Here is a 12961-nt window from a genome sequence, read left to right as displayed (position 1 = left end):
GCTAAAATGCAAAATATTTATTGAGTAAATAAAATAAATTTTTAAAGTAAAATCTTAATGTTCTAATATACGGAATGTCCAACAGTATTCTTCATTTAATCCTATCCAAATCTTTCCAGTTACTATTCATCCTTTTTATATTTGATTCTATTTCCTGATGTAATGTGTGTTGTTTTTTGTTGGCCTTCTTCATCAGTTTCACTTCCTTTTATGATTCCAAGTAAGAGCTTGGTTCATGATTCAGTTTGATGATTATCTCAATATGTGTTTTATCCACTTTCATTGACTTTGCCTAATTTCCTCTTTATTTGGAAGCATGCTGATTGTATCCGGTCAACGGATCTGGAGTATCATGAGTAGACAATTGTTTATAAATAATTGTATCGTTTTGATGATAGTTGTAGTAGCTCTTCAAGTTTCAGCTCCATACAGTAGAACTGTCTTGACGTTTATATTGAAAATTCTGACTTTGATATTGGTTGAAAGTTGTTTTTAATTCGACATTTACTTCAATTGTAGGAATGCAGCCCTTGCTTTGCCAATCCTCGCCTTTACGTCTGCATCTGAACCTCCTTGTTCATCGATGATGCTTCCAATGTATGTGAAGGAATCGACATCTTCCAGAGTTTCGCCATCAGCTGTGATTGGATTGCTGTTCTTCGTTTTGAATTTGAGGACCTTGGTTTTCCTCTTGTGTATGTTGAGGCCTACTGATGCAGAGACTACTGCTACGCTGGCTGTCTTTATCTGCATTTGTTCGTGTGTATGCGATAGGAGGACTAGATCATCTGCGAAGTCCAAATCGTCTGATTGTTTCTGAGCTGTTCATTGTATTCCGTGAAGGTCTTCATAATCTAGATATATAATTCATTTCATAGTTTACATTAATGAATGATTTTAATGAAGCAATCAGTGAAATTCTAGAAGCTCTAGATAATTGTTTCATCATAGTTTGTATATCTACAATACGGATATAGATCGAATATATAAGAGAGCTCCTAACATCCGAGAATAATCTTCAAACTATTATTATAAGTTGTTAGGATTTATAATAACACACTAAAATTCAGAGTTACCAGAGATTGCAAAATTCTTATTATAATACGGAATGAGAACTAAATGGATTGGACCAGTAATACAATAAAAAAAACAGCCGTAATAATCTATCTGTGAATAAGGGAATAAGAAATTAGGAACTCCGAAGAATGCTTAATATTCAAAGAAGTCACAACTGTATTGGTTCAACCTTAACCTCACAATGATAACTGCCTTTATAACTTTAACAGTACTCGGAATCAACTTAACAAGATATATTATCTTTAAACACAGTAAAAAAACTAATTAAGAAAGAGAGCAACCAATAAGATATCAGGAAGGACAACTTAAGAAATATGAATCGAAAGATGTTACCGCGAACTTCTTAATACAACAGTACTGTGGTATTTGCTACTGATGTCGACAGATATAGGTAGTATGTCAGTCAGTCAGCTACAACGTAGGACCAGTCACATATATGCATCGGTCCAAGTTGCCATACCTCACTAGCACAGCAAGATTAACACCGGATTTATAGAAATAGTTAATTCAATGGTGGCAATATATAAAAAAGATTCCATATAAGGATATAGTACAGGAAGAAAGAATTAGTTCGTAGAAAGAAAGATATGAAGCGATTTTAATCTCATAGTTTAAGGGAAGATAGAGAGTGTATACACCTACGCCATTGTGATCGATCCTGAGCCATGTCACCCACAGTCTCTAACCATTGGTTACGATGGTCACGCGGACCCCAACCAAGTAGTCTGCATCTGCCAATATGGCTAAGACTAGAAGTTAGTGACTTCAAGCACTGATGCCACGTTTTAGCTATAAGTAGTATGTCTCATCACTAGAAAGTGGAATGACTGGTGGCAGAGGGTTAAGAAGATCGAAGAGAGGAGAACGAGAACAGAGAATGATTGGTGTGGAAACGAAGTAACAATGTAGTCTGAGACGATTGATTGACATTTTGCAAATGAATTATTTACTATATGGTTCTCAGAATTTTGTATGAGATTGTCGCCACTTGTGTTGCCGTTCACTAAAGCAAAAAGACTCGAGATAATTTGTTGCCTTCTTAACAAAAATAACTGATATCACTGCTGGTATTGTATACCAGTTCAGAAATATCATAAATTATCTTAGTATTCTAAAGAGTATTATGTTCATCACTAAGAAATTCAAACATCCCAAGTTTGATTTCATACTAAAATTGTAAGTTTTTACTGTATGATATGTCAAAATTAAAACAATAACAGATGACCAATACTTCAATTGACATTAATTCATGTTTAACAGTAAATTACTTACTTACACCTGTTATTCCCAATGGAGCATAGGCATACGACCAGCATTCTCCAACGCACTCTATCATGGGCCTTCCTTTCCTGTTCTGTCCAATTTTTGTTCATTTTTCTCAAATCTGTCTCCATCTCTCAGAGTAATGTGTTCTTTGGTCTTCTTTTCCTTTGGTTTTCAGGATTCCATGTGAGGGCTTGTCTTGTGATGCATTTGGATGCTTTCCTCAATATGTGTCCTATCCATTTCCAGCGATTCTTTCTGATCTCTTCCTCCGCTGGGATCTGGTTTGTTCTCTCTCACAGTAGGTTGTTACTGATAGTGTCTGGTCAACCGTTTCGAAGTAGTTTGCATAGACAACTGTTGATGAACACTTGTATCTTCTGAATGATGGCTTTCGTAGTTCTCCAGGATTCCGCCCCATACAGTAGAAATGTTTTGACATTTATATTGAAAATTCTGACTTTGATGTTGGTTAACAGACAGTTGTTTTGAATTCCAGATGTTCTTCAATTGTAGATATGCTGCTCTTGAGAGTAAACAACCTTGCCTAACACCGATGTTTACTTCGAACGAGTCCGTGAGCTGTCCTCCATACACGATTTTGCAGTTTAATCCATCATAAGAATTCCATATAATATTGACTATTTTAACAATAAGTACTTTTTGAATACAACAAACTAATGTAATATTATTAACAAAGTCAAACAAACTGATTTGTAATATTAAGCAGGAAGTGAAATGTGATGATATCAATTTACAAACATAAAATTAAAATGTTGCAATGGTAATTACAGATTACGAAATTAGAAGTAAAAAGAAAAACTTGGTAAAACATATAAATCCCATAGAGACAAAAAACCAACGTAAAGAAAAAAGAACTGATCATCTTGAATAGTTTATTAGATGGAATAGAGATTTCCTGTTATATATATATATATATATATATATATATATATATAGAAAAATAGGCAAGACTGGGAATTGAAAGGTTCAGTTGTAAAATTACAGCATGAACATTTGATTGAATTTATAAATCGACCAAAGTTAGACAATCATTGAAAATCTACAAGTATTGGACGGTCATTTCATCTTACTATGGGACTCTATAGAAGTGCGTATTCATGATCGCACATGCAAGATTCTGTTACAACTTTTATTCTGTGTTCTATCAATGTATAAAGTAATGATACCGCCAATTGGAGAACAGCAAATTATCTATCGGACCAATGAGTCAGAAAACGTGTACGAACATCCTAGAGTCCTTATCCGTCCTGCTTCCTGCCCCAGTCCAACCTCTTAAGTCCACAACACCAATCTCAACCTCTACAATATCAATCATTCATTTCAAACATATTGGGTTTATATACAAACCAAACCCATCACATTATATCATAAAATAGAAAATAACATTTGTACAAAATCTAGCCCAAAAGGGGATGTGAATGTGGGAGGTAGTAATTGATAGACAGGGGGCATAATTCAAGAATGATAAATCGTATAATAATAGTTCATAGATCAAAATAAAGCTCATAATAAGAGGAACATGAATATGAATAGTTTAGTTACTTAACAAGTATGCAATAACCATATACGTATAGTATTAATTCATAAATGGATCCCAAAAGATTACCATTCATTATTCTCATCGGGATATAACTGATTCGAACACAGGACCTTCGGTCTCATAATCAATAAATTGTTTAACCAACAAAGAAATAATACCAACTGATTTATTTGTTTAATTAAAACAGTTTAATGATAACCTACAATAAATTTTGTTTAAATATAGTTAATAATAAGTTTACCTTGCTTTCTAACTAAACAACTAGGTTGATTCTTTCAAATACTTCTTTTTGGAAAACTTCTAAATAACCAAATTTAACGGGATATTTCAACTCATTCACAGTCATAAACAATTAAGAACTTGAAGTAGATTCAACTATTCATATTACCTTTTAATACAACGAATTGCAATTATCAAGACAAATGCCAAAGTAGTAGAAGTAGTAACAATATCAAAGGTAGTAGAAAACATTAGGCACAGTGTTATATTACTCTCTTACGGTTATAACCCAACTATTCCTATTGCTTAGTATTCTCAAACACCGATTCATTCGATAAGTCGCCCAAATCAGAACACGGTTGGACAGGAAAAGAGATTATATTCCAAATAACAGGGTTAGATGGAAGTAAGAAGAAAGCAAGTGCAATAGGGAAAACGTTAGTATATTTATAGTTTTTCACATGAGATTTCTAAAGTGTTCACTAAGTACTGACTAACACTGATTGGGTAAGAATTAGCCAATCAGCGGGCGCCAACGCAAGCGTGCATTGAGTATGATTTGATCCAATCTATGTTCTCGCTAACACACAGATAATCTCGTTTCATGAGAACATTAAACACATAGAATAAAGAGTTTAAGATAATTCTAAAACTCAAGATTTAAAGGATGATAAAGATTGAATGAATTTGTACGACTGACTTTCAATAATATCACCTAGTCTTTAATAGTGATTACGATATTCAAGCAAACCTTGACTAGGTAGTCTGCATCTTCAAATGTGGCTCAATCTAACAGTAATTAATTTCAATTCATGATATCTAAGATCTCTAACCATGGATTACGACCATTTCAATAGGATTTCTGCATCTTCCAACACTAGACAGTTGAATAGTCACCATTATCCTTTTTCACTCATCATTGTAAGTTGAAGCAGGAGATTCACTTGTATGCATGAGTATACAATCTACTCTTATCAATATTCCTGTCACTATGTTTTAAAAAATAATAATAATCTCGGTGTTTTAGTATTGCGTGTGTATAGTTTATATAGAACCGGTTACCCAGTAAAATCGGTTTGATGCATTTTTTTTCCTGAATTCAGTGAAATTTAGAAATGTATGCTAATCCAAAGAGCTGTTAATAAAAACTAATCAATAATTTTGCTTAAAGAGCCTTTGACTTAAGGCTATATAGAGGTGATCCGCATAGAATACACATATGCCAATAACAGACTGATCTATTACAGTGCTAAACATCAAAGGGAAGATTCAAGTGAACAATACTAAGTGAATTTAAACTTCACCCCATTGCACAAGCAGGTGGCTATCAGGACTCAGTAGCTAAGTGAAGAATGCGATGACGTTTGAAGCGAACGGTACTGGGTTCGATTCCCGCAGTGACTATCAACTGTGAGATGCAGTTACATCCAGCTGACGAGTCCCGAATAGGACGAGACGCGCGTCCTGGATTCCACTGCTAGCCACTATTCATCTTTGCTTAAATTTACTAAGATATATTTCTATTTCATTACAACAAAGAACACACATGGAGTTGCTCTGATGCTGTTCAAAGAACCATGAAAAGCAGTTATAAGATGAAAATTTCATGGATCCAGGATCACCAAATCATCTTTAAAACACGGAAAGAAAAAAATCACAACGAATGCTATGCAGTGTTATGCACCTATCAATAACAACAATGACGACGATAAAGATTAGTTTTATAAGAGGCTCCAGTAGATAATAAAGAAGTTCCTAAAGAGGGACACGGCCATCCTGATGAGAGACCTGAACGATATGATGAGAATGTACAGCATCGGGTATGAACATATCAAGGGAACAACATGGACTGGGAGAAAGGAACGAAAATGGTGACAGATTTCCAAATTTATGAGCATTCAACAAAATGGTTATAGGTAGCACTATATTTTTTCACAGAAGAATACACAGAGCTACATGGATCTTACCAGACTAAGAGACAGAAAACCAAATCAATCATATTTGCACCACTACAAAATTCTGAAAATCCATGGAAGGCGTGGAAATAAAGAGAGAGCGGCTGACAAAGCTTCAGATCATCACCTGGTGGCTGTCAAGATAAAATTGGAGTAAAGAAGCACTGAACAACTGGAGAAACAACATTACAAAAGTTTAACAGAGCCTTGATTTGAGATTATTTATTTATTTATTTGAACACATAAACATTGGTACAAGAATGCGCCAAATATATATGCGCCACACAAAACAATGAGAATTTAAAGAGAAGGAAAAAGAGAGAGAATAATAACGAAGAGATTGATGTAAAGTGGTGTAATAATAATAATGGGGGGTGGGAAACGGAAAAGTACAATCAGAATAAATCTTTCAGTTAAGGAAGATACACTTTTTACGAAGAAAGTAAAAGGAGGTTACAGCAGGATCGCCACTGGCTTCTATTCTGAGCCATATCTGATAACGTCTCTAGCCATTGTGTTGCACCATCTCTAGAACCCCAACCAGGGAGTCGTGAAGCACCAACACAAGCCAGCCCTTTGCAGCTTTCTTTCATGCCACGACACCATGTCATACACTGACCACTTCTCCAACCAGTCCCAGAGTCGGCAAATCATGCACGACGTGGAATTCTCTGGGACGACATTCGTAGAACATGTCCAAGCCACCGAAGTCGGTGTTTCAAGATGGTGACACCAATAGCATTATCGTCTCTGTGCCCGAACACACGATGCCGAACCTCTGCATTACTGACATGGTGTTGACACTGTATGTCAGCAATCCTTCGGAGACAACGATGATCGAATACAGAGTCTTCTACCGTCCTCAACTCGGAGAGACCAGGTTTCACAAGCATAGAGCAAAACCGCTCTCACCGACGCGTTGTAGATCCGACCTTTTACAGCCAGACTAACATCACGAAGGCGCCAAAGATGGCCCAGATTGGCATAAGCCGCTCTGGCTTTCACTATACGTGAATTGATCTCATCACTCACACCCCCACCAGCACTCATACAGCTACCTAGATACACGAACTTCTCGACTATTTCTATCTGCTCACCATGGAGGGTGAGTATAGGATTAGAATCCTGTCAGTCTTGTAGAAGTACTTTGCACTTCGAAGGTGCAAAGCTCATACCATACCTACGGACACTGATTGGCAACTGATTAAGTGCGGATCGCGTGGGTTGGGCATTATCGCACAGTAAGACAATATCATCCACATACTCAAGGTCGAGAAGTCTTTCTCCAGGCAACAGATCCACACCGCCATTACTTACATCCATCAGAGCTGTTTCCAGAATGTCGTCGATGGCAAAGTTGAAGAGGAATGGTGAGATTGGGCAACCCTGCCTAACCCCACTGCTCGAATGGAACAATGGAGAGAGGTGGTTGTATGCCCTCACTCTACCTGAGGTGTTTGTATATAGGGCCTTTAGGATGTTAATAAACTTCTCAGGCACACCCTTCTCCAATAGACAATCCCAGAGAACAGTCCTATCCAACGAATCGAAGGCAGCCCTAATGTCAAGAAACACTACGATTGTTGGTCTTTGATAAGTATGACGGTGTTCTAACATTTGGCGGAGGGTGAATATATGATCAATACATCCTCGACCAGAATGAAAACCAGCCTGCTCCTCGCGAGTCAATCTTTCTCGAGTTTTGAACAACCTACGAAGTATGACGGAAGCCGACAGCTTGGACACAATCGGAAGTAAACTTATCCCCCGATAATTGTTACAGGAACGACGTGATCCCTTTTTAAAGATATGGACAACTATCGACTCATTCCATGACGTTGGTACACTCTCTAGCTCCTAAACCTTTGTAAACAACGTCGTCAGTTCCTTAGCCAGAAAGTCACCACCATCTGGTTGAAGCGCCGGACATTCGCTTTTCGTCCTCTCATTTTCGTAAACAACACCCCTGCCACGGGAAGGCAGTGAGTAGGACTTCCCCGGCAGAGGCCGTATACGCGTGACCGTGTGAGAGTATTTCGAGAGGGAGGGCGGACCCATCCCGCTCTCGGCCATACCAGGGCATTTGAGATACTCACAAACTCAATGAATTCCAAATAGCTCACAGCAACATGTTACAAGCCTTACAAGATCCACTCACAGAAAAGAAACTACTATGGAGAACAACCGGAATGGGATTAATGAAGCATCAACTTCAACGTGTCAGGAGGTTCTGGGTCATAAGAAACACCTTCATAAAGAATGCATCTCCATCAAAATCCTGGACAGGATTCAAAAAAAGAAGAACAAGAAGACACCAATTAACAACAGTCAAACAAGAACAGAGAAAGTCAAGGCACAGGCTGAATACACATAAGCAAACAAGCAAGTAAAGAAGAGCATTAGAGCCGACAAGCAGAAATACGTGGAAGACCTGGCAATGACAGTGGAAAAAGCTTCAACAGAAGGAAATATCAGACAACTATATGGTATAACTGCTGGGGAGATCAAGAAAACTCCTAGAAAAAAGCCAACAAAGACTGTGAAAACGCTGAGAAACGTTTTATCCAATTAGCATTCACTGGAAGTTTTACCAGAAACACCTAGAAAGTGAAAAGTCACATTTCGAGTTTCTGATCGGATAATTTCCTATACTGCTACTATGTCTAGTAGTATTCCAGAATTTTCGGGAAACTCAAGAACATCTAAAATACTATAAAAACCCTAGATTTTTCTGTATGTAAATGAACCTTTGGAGTAAAGTGTTTCTTACATATTTCACACCTTTTCTCTCGTGTTCGAATCGCTGTGTAGATTTAGCCTGTGGGTTATTAGAAGAGCTTAGGAACCGAATCTAGCGTTCAGTTAGCAAGACTTATCGATAAAGAAAAAACTAGCAGGGAAATATGGTGGACCAAAGCGATCAATCAAAAAGTAAGCAAGCCTATCGCTAAGATTCAAGAACAGCGGAACGGGTGTGTAGAACATTCTGAAGAACTTGGAAATAGACCAGCACCACTAAACCCACTGGACATCGAAGCAGCATACACAATCTTCCTATGGCTGTCGATTGAAGGAATCAGCATGAACACCAAACAGATCAAGAGTGAGAAAGCAGCGGGATCAGACAACGTACCAGCTTAAGCGCCGAAATCAAACATTCAGGTAACTGCAAGGATGCTCCACATCCTATTCAGGAGGATCTGGGTAGAAGAACAAGTGCCGACAGACTGAAAAGAAGCATACATCATCAAGAGACCAAAACAGCATATCTGAGCAAATGTGAAAACTACATAGGCATTATAATACTTGAGATGGTGGAGAAGATTTGTAGCTCAGGTGGATGATTTTGGTGGAGTTTTGTTCTCTGAGCTGGATGGTTTGGTCGTGGAGCTTTCATCGTGAGTGTCCGCAGTTGTCCACGTGGACAACAAACACTGCCATAGAACCTCACGATCAACATAGTCGAATACCGCCTTAAGGTCGAGAAATACTACCATTGTGGGGCGTCTGAATGTGTGTCTGTGTTCTAGAACCTGACGTAGTGTGAATATCTGATCTATACAAACACGTCCAGGTCGAAAACCGGCCTGGTTTTCTTTAATCTGCTCTTCACGAGCTTTGATTAGGCGTCGAAGTATTATTGAAGCTGATATTTTAGACACTATATTAGTCAAACTGATTCCTCTCTGATTGTCACAAGAGGACTTTTGTCCTTTCTTAAAAACTGGCACAATCAGTGATTGAGACCAGTCAGATGGGATTACGTCTAGTTCCCAAATTCTACCTAAGACCTCAGTTAATCTCACTGCTAATACTGGACCACCATCCTTAAAAATCTCAGGAGTAAACCTGTCAGGGCCTGCTGATCTCCCTCGCTTCAGATTTCCTATGGCTTTTTCAACTTCGTAAAGGGACGGAGGACCTACATTAACTTGCCATTCAGGTTGACTAGAGATCGTGGGAAACCGAAGTGTGGCTGAAGGTCAGTTGAACTGATCCCTAAAGTGTTCTGCCCATCGATCCAATCTCCTGGATTGAGAATGTATAATATGTCCATCTTTCTCTGAGAGTGTTTCGCTAACAGTCGGTTTCTTAATACCGGTTTCCTTAACAAGTCTGAACAATTGTCTGCTATTACCTATTGCCGCTACCTTTTCCATCTCTCTTGCTTTCGCTACCCACCACTGTTCGCGATCATTGCGTAGACTTCTTATCAGCTTGCGCTTAAGCTGACTCCGCTCTTCATTATGTTCAGAGCCAGGTTGAATGAGTTTCCGAGCATCTATCATTGAGATAGATGCTGCTGAGATCCAGTGTTGCTCCCTAACCTTCTGGTTTACCTTACTAGCAGATATCACTACTGTTTCCACAGCTTTTCGGATATCATTCCATGCTGCCTCGGGGTGGGCATCACATACATGGCTGCCTAACTGTTTTCCTAGTTGTTCCTGAAATATACTCTTAGCTTGACTATCATTAAGTAGTCCCCTAAGAGGTTTCCTTGCAGCGTCTTTCTTCCGTCCAGTAAGACGCAAGCAAATACGCGCTCGCACTAGAGCATGATCTGAATCTAAGCATGTGCTCCAGAATGAGCGACAGTCTTCTATCGAGCCCCTCCATCGGTGGCTGATAGCGATGTGATCTATTTGGGTCCAACGTTGGGACGAATTAGGGGGTCTCCATGTTAAAAGATGTTTTTCCTTATGAGCATAGCTGCAACAGACGGTCGCCATTATCTGTTCTTTGAGCCACGACACCATAAGATCCACCCAGGTGTCTTTCCCTATCCCTTAGTTTACCTACTTGAGCATTAAAGTCACCGGCCGTTATTACTACATCCGAGCGCCTAGCTTTTCGGAGAAGGTCGGAAAGCTTTTTGTAAAACTCATCTTTTACATCATCTGAGCTGCAGTCAGTGGAAGAATAGGCAGAAACGACGAAGAGGCAACGACGAGTGTCCCTATCTTTCCGGATTCTTACTGTTCCGTTCAGTCGGACAGCGCACAAACGACTGTCTACTGGGATCCACTCTAAGAGAGCTAGTTCTGCACTAGGACTCAATGCTATACCTAAGCCAGCGAGGCCACGGGAAGCAGAATCAGGGCTTCCAGATACACGAAGCGTAAATCGAGTCGGTTCTTTATTTTGGCATGGTGAGGTCAAATGAATGACGCTACTTGGATCCTGTATGCGTGTTTCGGAGACGCAGCACACATCGATGGCGCGAGATTCTAAAGTTTTAGCTAAGGAAGCCTGCTGTCCTATTTGGCAAAGTGTTCGTACGTTAAAAGCTCCTACGTGTAGTTTAGAGCGTGGTTTCAGGAGACCAGGAATGGCGTTCCACGTACTCGAATCGTTTGCCCTAGCGGTGCGAGGTAATAAAGAGACGTGAGGAGGGTTAGTCATGGAGATAAGAGAGGTATTAGGAGGTGTAGGAAAGATTTGAATGTGACCACCTTGGTCTCTTGTGCTGTTACGGGTATGAGGGCTGATGTCACTTCCCGGCTGCCCACACCGTGGAAGGGTATTTCTTGAGGAACCTGAAAAAAAAATTGGATTAGTGTTGGTCTTGACGACCTGGGAGCGTGACCGCAGAGCCCAAGGGACAACTGCTTGAGGCCGGTCGCGCACGACCTTTTTGTGGAAGGTTTTTGACGTGTTAGCTCCGTTCTTCAAAGGGCCTTACCGCCGGAGACGAAAATCCGTGAGGTAAAGTGAGGTGTGACATTTTTAGGGTCGACCTTTTCTAACCCCACCCCTCCTTGTGGGAATGCAGCATCGCTGTCATGCTGGTTGTCCGAGGGAAACACCTTACTGCTGTCACACCTCTGTACAGTCAGCAGTACGACTTCGCCCTCAGACCTTGAGTTGCTGCTTTTAGTCTTACCGCTCACCAACCGACCTGCCTGGCATGGTAGAACCTGCAGGAACATATGTTCCAGCCAATATAGCTCGGTTGGGTCATCACGATAGGCAAGCCCGACCACCGCGTCAAGGTAGCAGCTTCGATCGGGCAAGCGAAATAGTAACTATTATGCAAAGTAATTTAACTCATCGTTGCAATTATGGAAACTAGTCGCTTTTGGAATATTTTATTAGTAGCCTAACACTTCTTTCTTACTTTTGAGTGTCAAAATTTCATCATCAACTGACTATCAATATTATTGGCAGATGTTTGTCCTTGCTTCGTTGGGTTGACGATAACTCTATAACATTTGTCTTATTCTACAAACAGTTAATCATTCTATATTTTCTTTCTGAGTGTATAAATAAAGAACAATTAAGTCCTTGTTTGTGCTGAACGATCTAGACTTCGCAGATGATCTGGCTATTCTATCGCACACGTAACAACAAATGCAGAAGAGCACCAGTGTAGCAGCAGACTCAGCAGCAGTAGGTCTCAACATGCACAAAAGGAATAGCAAGATTCTCCTATACAACACAACATGCACCAATCAAACCACACTTGACGGAGAAGATTTGGAAGGTGTAAAAACCTTTGCATATCTGGGCAGCACGGTGAACCTGATACAGATGTGAAGGCGCGGACTGGCAAAGCAAGAGCAGGATATTTACAGTTGAAGAACATCTGGAGCTGGAAACAACCCTCTGTTAATCAACACCAAAATCAGAATTTTCAATACAAATGTCAAAACATTTCTACTGTATGGGGTGGAAACCTGGAGAACTACGAAAGCCATCATCGAGAAGATACAAGTGTTCATCAACAGTTGTCTATGCAAACTACTTCGAAACGGTTGACCAGACACTATCAGTAACAACCTACTGTGAGAGAGAACAAATCAGAATCCAGCGGAGGAAATCAGGAAGAATCGCTGGAAGTGGATAGGACACACATTGAGGAAAGCACCCAACCGCATCA

At 39.7% G+C, this 12961-nt stretch overlaps 1 protein-coding gene across 1 annotated transcript; it reads right to left on the bottom strand.

Annotated features, from left to right (window-relative positions):
• Nucleotides 1–78: 78 nt before the first annotated feature.
• On the bottom strand, nt 79–11289 carry ABCA3_2 (ATP-binding cassette sub- A member 3). Its single transcript, XM_051208570.1, has one exon. The coding sequence runs from the start codon at nt 10836–10838 to the stop codon at nt 10062–10064; it is 777 nt and encodes a 258-aa protein (XP_051070187.1). The 5' UTR covers nt 10839–11289; the 3' UTR covers nt 79–10061.
• Between the last annotated feature and the right edge of the window lie 1672 nt (nt 11290–12961).

The sequence above is a fragment of the Schistosoma haematobium genome, chromosome ZW (genome assembly GCF_000699445.3).
Source record: "Schistosoma haematobium chromosome ZW, whole genome shotgun sequence".
Lineage (NCBI taxonomy): Eukaryota > Metazoa > Platyhelminthes > Trematoda > Strigeidida > Schistosomatidae > Schistosoma > Schistosoma haematobium.
Note: the sequence above shows the minus strand (reverse complement) of the source record. Positions and strands in the feature narration are given on the sequence as shown.

Coding starts and splice junctions, on each gene's coding strand:
- ABCA3_2 (XM_051208570.1), bottom strand. CDS start 10,838: ATGGTGTCGTGGCTCAAAGAACAGATAATGGCGACCGTCTGTTGCAGC.